This window comes from Xiphophorus couchianus, chromosome 2 (assembly GCF_001444195.1).
Source record: "Xiphophorus couchianus chromosome 2, X_couchianus-1.0, whole genome shotgun sequence".
NCBI lineage: Eukaryota > Metazoa > Chordata > Actinopteri > Cyprinodontiformes > Poeciliidae > Xiphophorus > Xiphophorus couchianus.
Genome location: NC_040229.1, coordinates 3221332 through 3242266, shown reverse-complemented (window position 1 = coordinate 3242266; position 20935 = coordinate 3221332). Strand labels below are relative to the sequence as shown.

Here is a 20935-nt window from a genome sequence, read left to right as displayed (position 1 = left end):
CAGGCTTTTAAAAGCTCGGTAACCAGGGAACGGCCGGAAAACTGCAATCAGTGCAACTCTACACACATGTAAAATGTATTTCTCTTCAGCGTCACTCCAATACATTTAATTTACACCAGGTGAGTCTTTCTAATCATTTCTACATACATTACAAAATATGTTATTGTAAAAACAAATCACTTCATAATGAAATTGTGTGTTTTTGTTATTATAATGACAGAAATTATTACTAAAAAAACAAAAATCAGCTCCACTGATGGGGCCCCTTGGTGGCCCTGGGGGCCTAAGCGGCTGCTTAATTTGCTTATGCCTTAGGCCGGCCCTGGTAGAAAGCAAAAATGTAAGACCTTGACATCAATACTCTAATCAAGATTCAAAACACGCGACTCATGAAAAAATATACAATTTTGAATTTAAAAACTATTACTAATCCATAATTTTCCAAAATCTAACAAACAAAAGCGTTTCTCAAATGAAAATCTATTTAAATAAAGTGCATTAATAAAAAATAAAGGCCTCTAGAATTGGTCTGCGATTTAAACAAACAGAGAGAAAATATTTTCCATAAGTTGACAGCAGGGCTGCTGGAGGTTTTAATAATCGTGATTCATATTTTATCACCGCCGCCCAACACACACGTTGGCTTCCTCGCTCCACTTTCAGACTCGTCTTCGTGCCAGAAAGTGAACTTTGTTTAATCCTTCGCAGAAGGAACCAGACTGGTCCAAATCTCCTGGTTATTGACGGCCTGAAACAAACATTCAGAACCAGAACGGCCGGCGGCAGAAAGAGAGCAGAGCGCAGGGCGGCAGATGGTCCGCTCACCATGGGGCCGGGCCTCAGAACCACACCGCCGCTCCGGGATTACACAGCGCCTTAAAGGCATATGGAGATCACACCCAATTCAGATCTGGTTCAGAGTCTGGGTTTCTGTAGCAGCCGCCACGCTGGCAGATGGAGAGAAAGGTTACACTAAACTCATTACCTCTTCCTTTAAAGTCTTATTTTCCTGAAAAGGCTGAATGATAACTCTACATCATAATAAGATCATTAATCTGGATTTATTCACAACACTATTATCAGAGACATGACCGATAATACTTTCAGTTTTATATGTATATATTTAACATTGTTTGGCATTTAATAAAAGAACAGTAAATCAAAATTCTTGTAAGAATATTTCACAATAAATGATAAACAATATGCCCATCCTCAAAAATAATCCCTGCTTCTCCAAATATGGTCATTTCTGGTTTACAGGAAGGAAGCAGCCAAACCAAAGCGTTAAAGGGGCAGAATCATGTTTTTCAGGCACATTTTATAACAACCAAGGAACTATGTCACCTTCAATTCTTATAAAAATGCTCAATATATCAAATGTGACAAAGAAAATTTTACTTCATAATTTAACTCCTTGAAATTGGGTCTCTGTCTCTTTAAAGCTCCTGCACTTCCTGAAGCTCCGCCTCCAGGAAGTCGTCCCAACATGGCTCCTCTATTAACCCTTTAAGGTTTCTACCAGCGTCGCTCTGAGCAGCAGCTCCTATAATGAGCTCAGCAGGTGGTTGCTAATTTCTGCTGGCTAGTTTGAAGGAGCTGAGCGGGGGGAGGAGCTGTGCCTCGGAGGCGGGGCTAGGTCCACCCAGGCGTTTAACAGCTGAATGGTTGCCTTGGAGATTTAAGTATCAGGTTTGTTCTTGATGAGGAAAAAACATGGAAAGATAAAAAAAAGTGGATTTGAACTTGCCAATCCTGCAGATATTCATTCATTCATTCATTCCTCAGAGTGTCTCTGAGGTTGGACGTTTGTCAGCAGGAGGTCCAGTGAACGCTGTGTGTGAGTTTGCTGGGTGGGTTTGGACAGGTTCTGTTCCGTTTCTGATTTTTCTGCGTGAGTAAGTCAGTAAATGAGCAGTGGCCCGTTTTTAGCCGACTCCACTGTGCTGGCGTCAGACTGGGATCTATCTATGGAGGCTCGCTCATCCTCTGCCACCCCCATGCCCAATCAGCTACACACACACACACACACACACACACACACACACACACACACACACACACACAGTCAGCCACCTCCTTGGGTTTAGGTGCTGCGTTGCTTTCGGAGAGCATCCACACAGAAAAGCGCTAAAATTAGCTGACAACTGTTGGCTTCCTGCTGGAAGAACGGACCATCTGGTGCTGGAAATAAACATTTAACCCAAACGCTGGAGCTGGCATGAAGCCGCTCCTCGTTAGAGAAGCAGCCTCCATTAGAGCCACTCCAGAGTTGGACCTCGCTCCATCCTGACCCGCCGCCTGCCACCAAACGGGGTAAACGAACCGCTATCACTTTACAGATATTAAGAAATGTTTTCCAGAGGTCACGAAAGGTCAGCAAGCCCCCCCCCCCAACACTACTCAAATCTAACAAATCCACTCTGCTACGTTTGTGCTGCTTTTGTTTTGAAACCATTACTGAAAGTTTAAAGGTCAAAAGGTCACCAGCCCACAGAAAAGCGGCTCCCGTTGCTGTTAGGATGTACAGCAAACAATTTACAGTCGTACCAGAAACGTATTTAAAAAAAACTGAAAAAAACGTGAAAAAATTAATTGTGTCAAAATGTTTCTAATTTGAGTAATTAATTGATAAAATTACCAGGTTAAAGTCCTGAGTTTGGTCACAAATCAGCCACATCACTGACTGTGAGAGACCGACATGAACATCACAGCTGCAGAGTGGAAGAAAAATGATAGTTTTCTAAATTTTTCCAATGAAATGTTTCTCCAGCGCTGCTGACCGGAAACACATTAAAGGAAAAATACCTGGAAGTATTTCAGCTCTTAGTTCAGTATAATTTTTGGAAACTCTGCAACTTTCAGCTCAACAGAAACTTCAGTGACAAGAAACATGCTTGGTGACACTTTGCGACCATATTGCTGAGCATGGTGTTGGCAGTGTGATGCTGTGGGCTGGTGCTGTACACACAGAGCCTTCTTGTTGAGGTTGTGGTGCAGAGCGGTACCTGGCTAGCGCCTGGACCTTGGCCCCGTGCCTCTCCTCCAGCTCTGCCAGCTTCTTCTTGAGCAGCTCGGTCTCCTGCCTCAGGCCGGCTGAGTGCTCCATCTCGCCGTCCAGCAGGCTGCGCAGCGACCTGCACACACGCAGCAGGTCACGCCTGCGTTAGCAAACATCCCACCGTTCAGAGGAATTACCTCCGCCGTTCTGCTGACGCTGTTTTCATAAACAATAGATTAGAGGAATGCCGTTTTAATTGGCGCTCGAAACGAGCCGATGAATCACAATTAGCCCCGACGTAAAAACACTTCATTAACACAAATGTGTCTGCATCACTTTAATAGCCTGTTGGAAATCACAGAGAAATGAAATGCTGCTCGACAGATTCACAATCATTCTGATTAACGGCATTTAAAAGTCTGTCCCACATGCTGCAGGGAACCTGAGCTTTTATTCTGGGAAATCAAAGAAATCAAAGATTTTTCTTGAATGTTTTTCTGGGGGAAGGTTTAGAGGGACGTACGTGTTCTCCTCCACCAGCTCGTCCTTCCTGTTCATCATGGCTACGATGGCTTGACGCAGCTCCACTGAAACAAATAAACACCAGAATCAGGCATTTTCACTGCTTTACTCACCACAACTGATATTACCGTCCAAACAGTTCAGATATTAAAACAGAAACAACAAGGAGAAGGAAAAACTCAGGATGGGTTTTTAAAGACTTCCTGTTTCTGTGATTCGGCAGAAATCAGGAATAGCAGCAACGACTGAGCGTTTGTGTTGCTAAGCAACGGAAACTTGTCATTTCCTGCCAGAAAAACCAGTAAAAAATTTTTTATTGGTGATGTTGGTAAGGATTCAGAAACCAGAGTTCAGCAGTTTCACATTATCTCAGGATTTTAACATGCGCAGGATGCCACTGATTTTGTTGGAAACAGCTTGCCGTAGTTCTCACATCATCAAATCTCAACGTCCATTTGTTTCATGACCAGAAATTATTTTCCAACAGACTTTTGTTTGTCAATAAGGAAAAATACGCAGAAGCCTCGGCTGATTTAAAGAGGAGCGGCAAAAGCAAAGGAGGAGGATAAGCAGAGCTAGCTAACAGCTGCTGCTGTTAGCATGTCAGGACAGTCATGAAACTGCCAGAGCAACAGTTTTCAGAGGACTCTTCAGATTTGTTGCAACACTGACTGCTACTGGAGATCCACAGCAAACCGCATGAGGCCGGGCAGACGGGCTGCAGCCGTCCACAACGACTCTAAACATTATTTGAGTTACAACATTTAATTCACATTTAGGATAAATAAGGATCTGAATCAATTTTCCTGGTGGGAACGACGTCCCGAGTCTTTGACGCATTTTTCCCATTTCTGTTTAAAAAAACAAACAGAAATGTTTAAGAAAAGTTGGACAATATTCAAAAGAGCAACAAAAATAGAGAAAGGATTCAAGAAGCTGGATAAGAAAACAAAAATGAGAAGTTCTTATTTTATTTTGTAGCGTTGAAAGTGAATTGTTGATATACGTATAAAATGGATCTCTAAGGGTGTAAATAGTTTGCTGCAGAGGTTTACAGGAATAAGGAAACCTTCCTGTGCTCTCCGGTTTAATCAGGACAGAAAAGCTGCATCAGATCAAACCAGATGGCAGAAACTCGCTGACACGACGATTTTAGCCTTTAATAAAACATCAGTTTCTGATGATGATATTAAAATGTTTGCGTGGCCCAGAATGAAATGCTGAGTGTTTCAGAAGTTACAGAACATCATCATCATCAGTTTGACTTTAAATTAAACTCCTAACCTGCTGCCAGATAACCTGCTGAGGGACCACTAAACATATTGCTCTGGTTTCCAGGAACGAGCGCGTCGCTCTTTAGATTCACAACAGCTACTAAAAAACCTCAAACATGGAACAATTTCATTCTTCTATCAGAGAGAAAACCGGTGATGGGAGATGAAGCTTGTCATGGCCTCTGCCAAGAGTCTAAACGTTCAGCAGAACTCTGCTGGTCCGGTAATAGCAGCATTAGCAGAACCGGGCCTCGTCATCACGCTGCCTTGTGAATCAGAGCCGCTGCCTCCAATCAGAGATCTCCTCGGCCTCACGCCGCCACATCCAGCAGGAAATCACTAAAGCCGAACACTTCGTCCACCAACAGTGAAGTAGAAATCAGCGCTGCGCGGACAGAACCGCCGGGGGAGAACCAACGGGTCGCAGAGGAGCAGGAACGGCTGCAGAGGGTCCGACACGCCGAGGGGGACGGAGACGCCCCCTCTGATTATGGATGGTCACCAGGCCAACACAGAGACAGACCGGACCAACAACCAGGCTCTCACCAATTAATGTTTCTGGACTGTGGGAGGAAGCCGGACAGAACCCAGCATGCAGAAAGCTCCAACTCCAAGGAAAACCACATCGGTCACGAAAAGAGGGCAAAATGCAGGCTTGTGTCGTTTTAACCAAAATATATTAACAAAAAAATACGATATGAATTCTAAATATGTGTTAGAATTTAAAAAATTCTAAAATTCTAACGCAATTATCACTTTTTTCACAAAGTTCTGAGTGGAACCTTTGTCTTCACATGTTTCTGGTACGACCATAAATCTGACGCACGGCTACATCCGCCAACAGCAGCTGTTTCTTTTCCCTCTGGGTTCATTTCTGCTTCTAAACGATCTGATTGGACGATGGAAGAGACTATTGTTGTGTTCAAGTTATGCTAACAGCAGTTAGCCTATCAAAAGCTATGCTAGCTTAAAATAGCATATGATTGCTAGGATGTAGCAGCTAATGCTAATGTTAGCGTCCACAGTCCAGATTTCTAGAGAAGCTCCATGAACGATGAGAGAAACTCTGATGAACTCATCTGACGTTCAGATCTGATCATATTTATTCAATAACTTAACAGGAAAAAGGGTTTCTTATTTTTATTAATTAATAATAATTAATTAATAAATTAATTATTTTATAAATTAATTATTAATTATTATATAAATTATTATTTTAATTATTTTATAATTGCAGAATTATAAAGTTAATTCTGCAATTAACTTTATAAACATTTTAATCAAGTTCAAACACTAAAAAACTAAATGTGAAGTGAATTTGAGTTTTTTCTATTTGATCTTGAAAACGGCCATCTGTTAATCTGGACCATAATAAACATTTTCTGAAGCCATTGTTTTCCTTTCTAAGAAGAAAGATTTGCTTTTGAGGAAAAGTAGGTCGTTGTTTGTGCTTTTAGTTGCTTTGAGATTAATATTAATGAAAAAACTTTGTGAACAAAAGGGAATCTATTTTTTGTTTCTCATATTTTTGACATCCAGGTCCAAACTGAGATCATGGGGGCCGTGAATGGCCCCCGGACCTCACGTTGAGCCCCGGTGATGCAGACTGCAGTGGGAAACGTTGCTGCAGCTGCAGGTGAATAAATCCAGCCTGACTCAGATTAACGGTAAACAGACGCTTCTGTGCTGCAGATATTTTCAGGTTTTCTTCGTTTCGACTGAAGCGTCTCTGGAGATTCGCTACGCAGGCGAGGCTGAATGAAAGTCAACAGATCCACGGCTCCTCTGCTTCCGCGGGAGCAGAGAGGAAATATTTACAGTAGATACAGTAACGGCTGCACAGCGTGGACACAGTGCCACCTGGTGGTTCATCGGAGTCAAAGCAGCAGGAAATCTCCTCCAGGTTTTCACACCCAGTTCATTTTGTTCCTGTAAGGCTGGGGTGTCCAAAGTGGGGCCCGGGGCCCTTTAGAGGCCCTGACTGCAGGTCAAGCATGAAAAACCTTTGATTTTTATTTATTTAACTTTTTAAATAAGCAGGTGTTTTATTAAGAATAAATACCCGGCAGTGAGAGAAGCACAGGTGGAGATGCAGATGGAGACTTTATGTTTTCATTCAGGGTAAAATTATCACCACGTAATTTTCTCATAATAGAAAATCTTAAGTACGAACAGAGTGTTCATCTTTTAACCGCCAAGATTTTATAACAACTAGAATCATGTTAATCCAGACGAAGCTTCGCCAAAATCAGCTTTTATTTAATTTATTCAACTAAATATAGAAAACGTTCAGAGAGAAAGTGATTTAGGAAAACGCAGAACCAGCAGAGGCTAAAAACACGAGTCCAGTTTGATCAAACCGGGTCAAATTGGTTAAGCTAACAAACAGAACCTAAAGAGGAAGTGAGGATTTAACTGCTGGGATGGTTCAGATGGTCCAAATGCCTCTGCAGCAGCAGAACCAAAATGAGTTCTGGTTCTGCTGCTTTCATCCGGGTTTCCTGAAGCAGCAGAACCAGAATATGTTCTGGTTCTGCTGCTTCAGGAAACCCGGATGAAAGCAGGAGAACCGGTTTGGAAACACACAGAACCAGAAGTCGGCCCAGAATAAAAACAGAGACTCACCGACCGTCATGGAGTCCGGCAGCCCAGCGGACGGCGGACCGGACCGGACCGGCGGACTGGACTCCATGCTGCAGCAGCAACAGAGATGAACAATCAGATGGTTAGTTTGGAGTTCGGTCAGGCTGCAGCCGATCCAAACATCAGAACCCGACCTGAAGGCGAGCTGGGTTCTGCCGGCCTCACAGTTTTCCGCCGACCCGGTGGAGCGGCACGGGGCGGGGAACGCGGTCGCCTCCTCCACAGAACTCACTGCAGGAACAGAAGTGAAACTGAAAGGACCAGCCGCCACGGAAAGTACCGCAGATTACCAGTTCTGTTACACAGAACTGGTCCGGTACCTGGATCAGGGTCCGCTGGGTTCACAGGAATCAGGATGTCGGCGCTGGTCTGCTCGGTCACGGTTTGGACCGGACTCCAGGTGGAAACACTGGACAGGCTGCCCACCACCAGCCTGGAACCAGAACGACCAGTTAGAACCGGGCCAGTTAGAACCGGGCCAGTAAGAACCAAACCAGTTAGAACCGGACCAGAACCAAATCTCCTGCAGAATCCTCCATCAACTAAAGTTTTTTTATCTAAATTTAAATTTCTGTAACAAACCAGATCAAATTTTTCCACCAGTGAGTTGAAGGCTGCAGCTTGTTGGAAAATATCGGATTAACTATAATATCGGTAAATATTGCGAGGATGATAACATCGGCACGAACAGCCGATATTATTGTCAATATTCCTGATTTATTTCCAGGTCGTAGGTCTGAACGGGTCGGTTCAGATCGACCCGAAAGAGCCGGATATGAGAGGAAACGTATCAGATTCGGTCTCTGTGCTAACCTAGCCTTAGCGCCTCTGAAGCTAACCGCTAACATTGGATGCATCCCTGTACTTCCTTCCTCTTCCCAGATGCAGAACTTTCTGTGGTTCTGTCGCCTGAGGTCCAAATCAAGCAGAGGTTCTGGAGAGGCTGGTGGTTCTGCGGTTTGTTTTAGACTCACTGGTCAGAGGCCAGTCTGTCCTGGATTTCAGTTCGGGGTTTCCTCGTCTCCTCCTCTTCGTCATCCTCCTCTTCGTCGTTCTCTGCGTTCTGGCTGTCGGGGAGCGGCGGTCCAGCAGGGGGCGCCGTGCGGCTGGGCCGCGGCGACCCGACCCAGCCCGCGTCCCCCGGCTCTGGTACGCCGTTCTGGGCCGGAGACCCGGACAGCGGCGGCTCCAGCGGGTCGATGCCTTCCTCCACGCTGCTCTGAGCCGGAGCGCCGCGGCGACTCCTCGCCTTCGCCTCTTCATCGCCGTCCTCCTCATCCTCAGCCCCGCCGTCCAGGTCGTCGTCGAAGGAAATGATGTTGGTGATTTTCTTCCTCCTCCGTCGCTCCTTCCTCAGCCCAGAGTCTGGGCCGAGACAAAAACCAGAAACTCAAATTCAATTTACAGAAACTTTTGATTTCTTTAAAAACGTTTTACAACAAATGATTCAAATTATTCATCTTTCAGTTTTCTGGCCATTAAACAAACATGGAAAAATGAAACAGGTGCTGACATCAGAAACTCCATGATGGAAAATCAATGGAAAGCTGATTTGGTGCCGAACGGCAGGAATCACTGCGGCCACATAAATATGACCAGAAAGATAAACTGTGTTGGACTGAGACATTCATTTCAAACAGAAAATAAACAGTTTGTTCCTGTGGGAGGCAGAGCGGCTCGCAGGCATCAGCAGGTCGGCTTCCTGGGGAACACGGAGCCGCTCCTCTGAACCCAGTTACACTTCAGTCACAGAGAAAACCACAGAAGAAGCTTGCAGAAGAGCGAGAGCCAAAGAAAGAAGGAGAAAAGTGTGAGCAAAAGAACGAAAGACAGACAAAGAAAGAGTGATAGAGTGGAAGAAAGGAGGAGTAAAGCAGTTTGGCCCGGTTCCTGTTCCGGGTCGGAGCGTCTGCAGTCGTAGAAACCAACCGGTGTTTGGCGGAGTGAAGTACGCCCAGCATGTTGGGGCAACTTGAAACTGCTGCTACTTTTCCCTTCCGGATACGGATTTCTTCAGATATTTGCAAGTTAGAAACTATGTTTGAACTAATATTCCGAATTTCATATCTCTCCTGGAAGAAAATAAATTATGCAAAATTCTGCTGGGCTCTCCAGGATCGAAAAAGTTAATCACGAGTTTTGCTGACGTCTTTGCAGAGCGAATGAACTTTACCACAGACTCCTTGACGGCTGCATGGGAGGAGGAGCTGGGTTTGTGGATCGGGAGTGAGGTCTGGGAGTGAGGTCTGGGAGTGAGGTCTGGGAGTGAGGTCTGGGAGGATTCGGATCCTCTATCAATGTAAGACACCAGTTAATTCAGTTCAAGGTGTTTCATAGACTTCACTATTCTAAAGTTGAACTGCACAGAATATTTCCTTCAACATCTTCAAAGTGTGATAAATGTAAGTCTGCGGATGGCTCCCTGTCTCATTTGTCCTGGACATGCCCCAAGCTCTTTCATTATTGGTGTGAGGTTTTCAACTTGTTTTCTAAGGTTTATGGATGCGCGTTGGTTCCTGACCCCCAGGTTGCATTGTTTGGACGCTCTCCTTCTTTGAGGAACTGCAGCATTTCTATGCAAACGACGGTGGTGTATGGAATGGTAATAGCCAAAAAAGTAATATTGAGACTTTGGAAAACTGACAAAGTTCCTCAGTTTAAAATGTGATTGAGCGACTTTACTGAGATTCTCCATGTGGAGAAGCTACGATATGATGTTGTGGGTTTTTCTAATAAGTTCTGTAGTATCTGGCAGCCGGTTTTGGACCATCTTTCTCGATCCAAGGCCGACCCCGACACTCGCTCAGTTTCATAGTATGCCACCTTACGGACAGATAATAACGTCCTTAAGCAGAAATTGTACTCAATGCAGTGTAATCAACTCTTTGGATAATTTTCCTGACTTGTTATTATAAATTTTTATTTCTTTCTTTTTTTTTTGGTTATTGTACGTCTTTATTTTTATTACTGGATTGATAAGAGTATACTGCTTTCATACAGGATTTTGTTGCATGCATGCATGTGTATGTAAGTCTCCGCGAATATGTGTATATGTATATATATATGCTTCATACTCTCATGTATGATTTATGTATGTTATATTCTGAAAAAACTAATATATATATATATTTAAAAAAAACACTGCTGCTACACAACGAGTTGTTGCTAGCTAGCATCTCCCAGAATGCCGTGCGGTTCTGGATCAGAGTTCAGTGAAATGATCAATATTATTTTAAGTGTTTTCTATTGATACCAATAACGTGTCATCAATGTTTATTGGCCAGCCCTGCAGCTCCCTCTGATACATCAAGCATTTGTAATCCAGAGGTGAGTGAATGTTCACCAGTGCAGACCGAGCGTCTGCACAGCATAAACTACACATGTTGTTTTCAATATGTTGAAGCTAAATTTGTAAATGTTAACATCGTTTCCTGACCAAGCTGTGGCACAGATCCAGAGGAACCAGAGCGGCCAGTTACTTCCAGGACGCAGCACGGCTTCCTACCAGCAGAGGCGCTGCGGGGCAGGACGGGCAGCGGGTCGGAGGCGGCGCCGGGCTTCGGGGTGAAGCCGGGCACCACGGCGGTGGCGGTGCTGATCTCCCGCAGCAGCGAGCTGACGCCCTGCGTGGATTCCTTCAGCAGGCTGGAGACGGACGAGCCGCTGCCGCCGCCGCGCAGCGCGCCGCCGTTCAGGTCGCTGTTATCGATGTTGATGGCAAACAGGATGGAGTTCAAACCTGGAGGGGAAACAGGAAATCAGAATATCTGGGTCAGGTTTAATCCACTAATTCAGTTGAAAAAAAGGACATTTATAGTTTTTCATCTTAAAGTTAACAAAACTTTAAAACTTACAAAAAAACTATAAATTCTCAAACAGAAATGTTTTTATGGCCAACAGTTGAGTGGAGGGAAAAAGTGTCCTAGAAAATCCACGTCTGTATTCAGTGATATTCTGAGAACCTTCATTAAGTTTAATGAGCGATAACCAAAAATATTATAAATTACCTCAGAAAAAAAGCCAGTAATGAATCTGTATAAAATAGATTATAAAGATTCATAATCTACATTATGAATTTCCAGGAAGTGAAGTTTAAGCTCTCACTTCCTGTTCCTGTAAAATTAAATACTTTACATTTCAATATTAGTTATATATTTATAGATATTTCTATATATTTTTCAGATATTTTTAAATTTGTATTTATATATTTATAATAGGAGTGTGCCGATTTATTGGTGCAGATTTCCTTAATTTTGGGAAATCAGTGTTGGGCCGATTTTATCCACCGATGTTATCAACCTGAGCAACGGGCTGAAAATCAACCGCTGTGCTTTTCTTTTCTCCTGTGAGAAACTGGACCGACCCACCGGGTCACGTCTGCACGGTTAACATCAGTCGCCCTGTTGTCGCCGATTCAGCAACAGCTTGGCTGGTTTAGAGATTCTGTCCATGAAAGTAATGAACAGAATCGGTGACAAAGGGCAGCCCTGGCAGAGTCCAACCCTCACCGGAAACGAGCCCGACTTACTGCCGGCAATGCGGACCAGACTCTGACACCGGTCATACAGGGACCTGGCAGCCCGTATCAAAGGGCCCGGTACCCCATACTCCCGGAGAACCCCCCACAGGGCTCCCCGAGGGACACGGTCGAACGCCTTCTCCAAGTCCACAAAACACATGTAGACCGGTTGGGCGAACTCCCAGAACCCTCCAGGACCCTGCTGAGGGTGTAGAGCTGGTCCAGTGTTCCACGACCAGAACCAGAACCACACTGCTCTTCCTGAATCCGAGGTTCGACTATCCGACGGACCCTCCTCTCCAGGACCCCTGAATAGACCTTGCCAGGGAGGCTTAAGAGTGTGACCCCTCTATAATTGGAGCACACCCTCCGGTCCCCCTTTTTGAACAGGGGGACCACCACCCCAGTCTGCCAATCCAGGGGAACTGCCCCCAATGTCCATGCGATATTGCAGAGTCGCGTCAACCAACACAACCCTACAACATCCAGAGCCTTAAGGAACTCCGGGCGGATCTCATCCACCCCCGGGGCCTTGCCACCGAGGAGCTTTTTAACCACCTCGGCGACCTCGCCCCCAGAGATTGGAGAGCCCAACCCAGAGTCCCCAGGCTCCGCTTCCTCAGTGGAAGGCATGTTGGTGGGATTGAGGAGGTCTTCGAAGTACTCTGCCCAAAATATGTTTATTTATACTTAATTATATATTTTTTATGTTTATTAACATTTCTTCATGTTTGGACAGACGGTCGCTCACCTGCAGCCATGGTTGGCAGCATACTTGCTCTCTCCTCATCCAGAACAAAAGCCCAGTCTTCATAGAAAGTTCTAGAGAAGACAGAACCAGAACCTGTTAATCCGTCCAGCTGACCAGTACCAGAACCAGAACCAGCAGGATGCTAACCCAAGCCGCGGGCGGTCAGCCAGCAGCGTGTGCAGGTAGCGCTCCAGCGAATGTTCGTTCAGGGCGCAGCGCAGCCAGGCCCGGCCCCGGCCCAGTTCGGACGAGATGTGGCGCAGCGAGTAGAACCGCTGCAGCTCATGGCGGTTCAGCTGCTCCTTCACGTTCAGCCAGAAGGTCAGCTCTGCAGGAGGAGGAAACGTTAGCCATGCTGGCTAATGCTAGATAGCTTCATCTCAGCTGCTGATATTGACCTTTTTTAACCAGAGTTTTATTTTCCCCTTGAAACAGGAAATGCAAGTTAAAGAGGTTTGAAGTCGGGTTTCTGGGACGAGCCGCTGCTCTGCATAATCACAGGACGACCTCAGAACCAGGTCTAGAAAAGGTTTATTGTTATTGTTTTTCAGAACCGGGTCTAGAAAATTCATTCAGTTTATTGTCCAGCTCAGGACAAACTGCAGGCCCCAATTCACAGGAAACACAGGAACAATTCAGACAGGCTCAAAACAAACACTTAAAACCAACAGCAGCAATAAAAGAAGTCTGTTTCTGTCAGTGGTGGTCATCTGGAGTACTTAGGAGTAGTCAGTCAATACTCTCAGTCTGTCCTGGGAAAAGCAAAATGCTATTCGTCTTCAAGAAGAAATTTCCCTACAGAGAATAACTCCATCCGCTCCTCAGGACCAGGAAAGGCTGAATATGAGGAACTTTTCCCACCTGAGGGTTTAAAAGCATTTTTTGTTTTCACTCATTCTGATACAAACTTCTTTAACCTGAGCAAGCTACAGCTCGACTCGACTCCTGCCTGATTCATCCTGATGAGTGTTTAGAGCCAACCAGCTGAACCTGTAAGTCATTATGATCTGCTGAGTGAAACCCAGATGAAACGTTTCACACCAGGCAGATAAACGCTTCAGAAAAACCAGCTCAACATGCAGGAAGCAAATCTGCAGAGGCGTCGCAGCGTCCCTCAGAGGAGCCTGACCACAGCACCACACTGCAAAAACAATAAACCTTACCAAGAATTTTATTTTGTTTCTCTGCAAATAAACTATTATAAGACAAAACTAACTTACTAGTAACTTTTCAGCAGGACGTAGAAGATTTTAGATTACTGGAATCTATTTTAAATCAGTAAAATAAAATCTGATATTAATAAAAGAAAACAAAAAAATAAACACACAGGCTGGAAAACATCTGTTTTCAAAATGTACAAAATGCTATAAAATAAGTTTTTGTAGTTTTTGTAAATAATTTCTTCATTATTTAATTATGGAATTATCACGTAAATAATTGGCTGGGGTTGCTAGGTAACAGGCTGGGGTTGCTAGGTAACAGGCTGGGCTTGGCTGGGGTTGCTAGGTAACAGTGCCAGGGGAATTAGAAGTTTTTTCATAAATATTAGGGAATTATTTACCTAAACAAACTCTTATATCTTGCTGAAAAGTTACTTATAGTTAGTTTTGTCTCATTTTAACTGTAATAAATATCTGCGTTAGAAACTAAACAAAAATACTTGGTAAGATTTTGTGTTTTTTGCAGTGAACAAGTGAAACACTTTTCCAAAGGTCTGCTTCCTCAGACCGACTCGGTTCCTGCATAATTCAAGGCTTTACGCCTTCAAAACAAAGAACAAACTGAAACATCCAGTGGGATGTTTCCTGTTTCTCAGCAGCTGGTGATGCTGGTGATGCTGGTGATGAGTTCACCTGCTTCCGTCTTGCTGCTGAAGCCGGCGGCCTGCTTCAGCGCTGCAGCGGTCAGCGCCAGGCCTTTGCTCTTCCTCAGGCCGTGCTGCAGCACCGCCTCGAACTGAGCGCACAGGCAGATCACCCTGCAAACACAGAGCGCTTCAGTTAAACCTTCAGTTACTGGGACAGCAAAAAATATAATAATTAATAAAATAACTAAATATATCATAATATATCAAACCTACAAACACAAAACTTCCATATCCAGTCCAAAAAGGAGTAGAAAGAACATGAAACTTATGACTAATTGTCTCCCATATTTATATTTACACATTAAATTTTTGCTCATGTCACAAGAAGGTCCGTCATAATAAATTTAATGATAAATCATCTCAGACGTTATCACAATAAATGATAATATCGTTGTTTTGGTTCCATTTTCCAGTAATAAAAGCAATAATGACGTAATAATGCAAGAACAGATTCTCTCAGATCAATAAACTTCAGGCGTTTTGAACAGCTGAGTGGTTGCCATGGAGATTAAAGGATTTCTCAGACATGAAAGAATCAAAGCAACGCTGCCGGTTTGTTTTTGTAACATGATGGAAAGATAAAAAAATGTTTGATTTTAGATGATACCGGCCCTTTAAGACAATTCACAGAACGAAGTCGGGTTTTATATCTTAAAAAAAGTCGACAACTTCCTGAACTTGTTGCTGTAGGGCTGAAGTGATGCTTTCAGGCTTAATGTAACAGTGAAAAGAGACACATGGTCCAGTCTGAATCTGTTTTAACCTGGAACTTGGTTCTGTTTGAAACAAACGCTTCCCGTTTGGACCTGCTCTACCTGCTGTCTGAGTCCGTGGCGATCTCTTTTCTTCCTCCAAAGCGGATTTGGCACTGCAGAGATATGAAAGGAATGAAAACATGAGAAAGTTCCCGCTCTGCAGGCAGCAGAACCAGAACAGATTTCAGTAAAATTTTTTGTGATCTTCCAGTTTGAATTTTCTTGACGTTTCAAAGTGTAGCACAGCAGCTTCCTGCAGGAACCAACGCAAGTTAAAGCTGCAGAACAATCAGAGTTCGGCTTTGATCAGCCGCTGCTTTCTCTGCAACCTGAACCCAACCTGCTCACGTTGCCATGGTGACGCCCACGTTAGACCATCTGCTCTTCATCCTCCCAGAATGTTTTCTCACAAATTTCCACAAAAATTGACCCAGGAAACATTTTTCTACTTCCTGTCTGTGTGAGCAGCAGGTGAAGGAAGTAAAATCACAACAGAACCACATTTTATCACATTAAAACCCTAAACTGTAGTTTAGTTTAGTTTATTGAGGTTTTACCAAACAGATCAACACAAAGCAGAGAAGAAAGTTAATCTCAGTTTGACAGGGTTGGCAGAAAAGCAAAATACATTTTATTATTATTAAATTAGTCCCAAGTTTTGTAAGAAGAGATAAAATCACATTTTAACTTTTGGATTTAAATGAAAATCTCCCCACAGTGAAACATAGTGTTGGCAGCATTATGCTGTGGGAATGCTCTTTAGCAGGAACAAGAGGAACAGAGTTGATGGGAAGATGGACGGAGGAAAACCTAAAGACTGGAGGTTCATATTATATTATGGGATGTTTTAGACCAGTGGGCGCGTAGGGAGGAGACCGAAACCGATGCTGTTTGTGGCACAATGTTGCCGCTCAAGACGTAACCGACAGAATCCGGTTAAAGGATTTTCAAAATAAAAGATCCTCCAGACTCAATACATAACACGGAAATATTTAATTATTTCTTGCGCGGGCCGGTACCAATTGGTCCACGGACCGGTACCGGTCCGCAGCCCGGAGGTTGGGGATCACTGCTTTAGACTAAAACTGATTCATGGGTTACAATGGCCTAGTCAAAGTCCAGACCTGATTAGGCCTGGACTAGTCAGGCCTCAAAACTCTGAAACTCATTTCAGAGTTTTTTGAAGACTCTAAAATGAGTCTTTAAAAAACTCAAGTTTGAAGAACTTCATCCAGCCTGACTGAGAATGAGCAAAAGTTTCTCTCTGGATGTTCAAATATGAAACAAACGTCAAGTTGCGAAGACGCGTAGCTTCATATCATTGCTGCATATCGTTGCTGCATATCGTTGCTGCATATCGTTGCTGCATATCGTAGAATCATATCGTAGCTTCACATCGTTGCTGCACATCGTAGCTTCATATCGTTGCTGCATATCGTCGCTGCATATCGTCGCTGCATATCGTTGCTGCATATCGTTGCTGCATATCGTTGCTGCATATCGTAGCTTCACATCGTTGCTGCATATCGTTGCTGCATATCGTAGAATCATATCGTAGCTTCACATCGTTGCTGCATATCGTAGAATCATATCGTAGCTTCACATCGTTGCTGCACATCGTAGCTTCATATCGTCGCTGCACATCGTCGCTTCATATCGTAGCTTCATGTCGTAGCTTCATGTCGTAGCTTCATGTCGTAGCTTCATGTCGTCGCTGCATATCGTAGCTTTATGTCGTCGCTGCATATCGTAGCTTCACGTCGTCGCTGCACATCGTCGCTTCATATCGTAGCTTCATGTCGTCGCTGCATGTCGTCGCTGCATGTCGTCGCTGCATGTCGTCGCTGCACGTCGTCGCTGCATATCGTAGAATCATATCGTAGCTTCACATCGTTGCTGCATATCGTTGCTGCATATCGTAGAATCATATCGTAGCTTCACATCGTTGCTGCATATCGTAGAATCATATCATAGCTTCACATCGTTGCTGCACATCGTAGCTTCACGTCGTCGCTGCACGTCGTCGCTTCATGTCGTCGCTTCATGTCGTAGCTTCATGTCGTAGCTTTATGTCGTCGCTGCATATCGTAGCTTTATGTCGTCGCTGCATATCGTAGCTTCACGTCGTCGCTGCATATCGTAGCTTCACGTCGTCGCTGCATATCGTAGCTTCACGTCGTCGCTGCACATCGTCGCTGCACATCGTCGCTGCACATCGTCGCTGCATATCGCCGTACAAATGTTCCTGGGGTGTGAATACTTTCAGACGGTTCTGCAGCTGCATCTCCATTGAATTCAGAATTTACCATCATATTTCTCCCAGAGCTCAACTGTACTGAACCGCTGCTGCTTCCTGTAGGAAGGATGCTAACGCTAACCGCTAACTCACCTGTTTGACGGCGTCCAGCAGCCTCTCTTGGAGGTTCTGTCTCTTGGCATCATTCTGCTGAGTTCCTGCAGAGGAAGGAAACACACTGATGATGATGATGAGGGACGAAGAGGAGAGAAACATGGAGGCAGTTTCCCTGAAAGCTCCGTTAAAACAGAACAAAGTTACTCTGGGCTCAGAAACGGTTCTGCTGAATAAACCTCTAAAAGTTACTGAGGTTCTCATTAATCAGGGGATCCAAACTTTTTATCACATGAGCCAAAATCATCAAGCAGCAGAACCAAAAAATTTACATTTTTTCTACAGATGAAGAATTCTGATTTTTTGTTTAAAAAGCTGAAAAATTATCTAAGATTCAAAGTTTAAAGAGTTTGAATCATTAAAACAAATTTGTAGATTTTTTTATGTCTCCACTGAAAAAATAAAGAAAAGAAAATCGATTCTGAGCAAAAACAGGTGAATTTTAACTGTTTAATCTCTATTTGAAGATTTAATTTCCGTTTGAATTCAATAAAGTATTTTTGAACTGAATTTGAAATTAAAGAAACTCTTTGGGCTGCAGCCAAACTTTATGCTGTAAGAAGATTTTCATAACTGTGGAAAGATTTTTTAATCATTAAAAACTTAAAAGTTTCCATCCAGTTGAGCCGGTTTTAATCATAAAACCCTTTAAAGACAGCAGGCACAGATCAAAGAGCTACAAACTAAATAATTCAAATAAATGAATATTAGAAGTAAAAAAATGGAATGAATAAAAACACAAATAAAACCCAATTTCAATAAAAATTAATAAAATACTAATATCAAATAGTTTCTGCAGAGGGTTGCTGTTCTCGCGGTTTCTCCGGCTTCCTCGGTCCAAAACATGACGGATTCATTTGACTCTAAAAATATAAACAAACATTAAAATTAACTCTGATTGGCTGCTTTTCGCCATGTGATTTCATAAGGAGAATTTTTGTCTCCATTAAATTAAAATTCTATTAAAAATTAAACCCTGACCTGAACTGTCCTGTGGTTCTTAATGGTTTTACTGGTTTTAAAGGAAGAAAACGTGGCGAGTGGATTTAAAGTTCAGAACCAAACTAGCGGGCAGAATCTGGACCTTTCCTTTCAAAATAAAAGTTGAATGTTCCTCTGCTGTTGTTAAGGTGACCCGAGCGCTGTGTCGGTGTTGTTGGACTTTTGTTTTCATTTCCCAGCAGCAGAGTCTGACCGAACCGAGCCCAAGTGTTCCGAACCACAGAATAAAGCAGCTGGAGCTGAACGTGTGCAGGAAGTAGCTGGTTCTGGTTCTGTTAGCTCTGAGCGGGTTGCTGGAGCAGAACCTCCCTGGCTGGATGAGAAACTCACCGTACATCCTGACATCCGACCTCCTGGACCGGAAATGGCTCGGAGGAAACGGTTCTTCTCATCTCCCAGAACCAGCACCAAGCTAGCGGTGCCCCGGCTCCATGCCGCCGCCGTAGCCGACCTGGACCCACCCAACAGCGGCGAGAGCGCTGATGCTCGCTCCGTGAACAGCGAGGCCTGCTGGGGAGCCGCTTCACGGTCCAATAACCCGGCGGGCCGTGATGGACGCGGTTCCGAGGCCGAACTCCGAGCCGTTCGGTCCCGTGCCAGCAGAACCGGGAGCCGCTTTGGACCAGAAACCAAAAGTTATCAGAGTATAATCAGTTCAGCCTGTGACTGAACTGCGAAAAACTGAAACTGACCACTCACATGACGACAGCGGGGTCACGTGACCAAACACACTCCGGTCATATGATGACGAGCGCTGCTGGGAGTTGTAGTTTTTACCTGAAAAACTGATTTCCGTCGCTTTAGGTTTGTCCTGCTGGTTCTTTGCGGTCCAGATGAATAAATATTCTTCTTCTTGGTGTCTAAAATTGTTTTCCTCTTTCTGTCATTTATCCAGCGGCAGTTCTATCATTTCCCCCATTTGCTTCATGTGGCCTAAAAATATGACAAACTAATGTCAGATTCAGGTTTTTGTTCCTCTTTAAAGAAAAAATAACACGTTCACTTACTAAAATAATGTAACGACCCACCAGCTGTTAAATCCTCACATGAGGATAACATACCACCTACAAAGCATTTTATTATTATACTATGTGGCAGAATAACACACTGGAAAGTATTCTACATGGAAAATAATTATACAATACAATTATATTTTTTTCACAGATGAAAATCTAAAAAGTGTGGCATGCATATTATTGAGCATTACTTTGCAGATTCATCTTTCTCATTGGTGGCATAAATGAAATACTCTGATTCTTCTTGGTTGAGTCAGGTCCAATGCAGAACGTCTGTGCACAGCAGCATTCAAGTCTTAAATTCTCTATTGGATGAACGTCTGGTGTTTCACGTCACCATAAAAGTTTTCAAAAACAGAAAAAACAAAATCGATAGACTTGTCGCTTTTAGAAAAAAGGTCACTAAAGAATCTGAAAATCCCCACACTTAGCCACGCCCCCAGAGCATGTAAGCTCCGCCCACTTTGATGACACTGGGGGCGGGGCTAAACACTCAGTTCAGTTACACTTTAAATCCTTAATGGTTTAAACAACAAGATGGAAATGTGATATTTACACTACTTTAAATTTCACACAAAAATTTTAACAATATTTTACAAGTTATTAAGCAAGTTCTATGTGGGTTTGTTTCATCGTTAATTTAGATTTGACATATATTACAGGCAATAATTTAGTATTTCTGCATTAAATAGGGAACATATAGAAAGCAAAAGCTCGTAGCAGCTGCTGATAATAACAGTTTTCTGCTTCAGTGTTTTGTTTCAGCAGCAGCATTTACAACTTCCATGATAAATGATCAGATCATGCAGATAAAAAGAAGCACTTCACTCATTTCAACTCCTCCAGAATCTGTAAATGAGCTACAGATGGCCAGCAGTAAAAACAGTCAGTAGTCTCTGAATGTGTCAGCAAACCGCTGTTGTTGTGTGCAAAGTTTACGTCTTATCATTCATCACCTCTGTGTTGACTAATGATTACAGACACATACAAATAACTACAAAGTTATTTGTAGACAAAACTAAAGCTCCAGCTTCAGGTTCTGACTCTTCATATGGACAGAGTTTCTCTCACAAGTTGTTTTGAAGAAGAGCCTTTAGAGCTGCCATATATGGTGGACAGCGTTACATCCGTACCGCAGTCTGAGGGCCCGGGGCCCCTGGAGGGCCCCTCTTCCACAG

At 43.6% G+C, this 20935-nt stretch overlaps 1 protein-coding gene across 3 annotated transcripts in view; it reads right to left on the bottom strand.

Moving 5' to 3' along the window:
• The window catches only part of snx29 (sorting nexin 29), a 100340-nt gene extending 81133 nt beyond the window's left edge, over positions 1-19207 (bottom strand). For 2 of the 3 annotated variants that reach the window (XM_028037165.1, XM_028037179.1), the window contains exons 1-13: positions 19072-19207; positions 17719-17783; positions 15390-15442; positions 14561-14685; positions 12855-13035; positions 12708-12778; positions 10874-11176; positions 8412-8802; positions 7758-7870; positions 7572-7668; positions 7420-7487; positions 3522-3585; positions 3006-3134 (exon numbers count right to left, since the gene is read on the bottom strand). In XM_028037165.1, coding sequence (XP_027892966.1) covers positions 3006-3134; positions 3522-3585; positions 7420-7487; positions 7572-7668; positions 7758-7870; positions 8412-8802; positions 10874-11176; positions 12708-12778; positions 12855-13035; positions 14561-14685; positions 15390-15442; positions 17719-17783; positions 19072-19078 — 1667 coding nt within the window. In that variant the 5' untranslated portion in view covers positions 19079-19207. The remainder of the gene's footprint in view (positions 1-3005; positions 3135-3521; positions 3586-7419; positions 7488-7571; positions 7669-7757; positions 7871-8411; positions 8803-10873; positions 11177-12707; positions 12779-12854; positions 13036-14560; positions 14686-15389; positions 15443-17718; positions 17784-19071) is intronic. The other variant, XM_028037174.1, reaches the window with a different exon arrangement.
• Positions 19208-20935: the final 1728 nt, after the last annotated feature.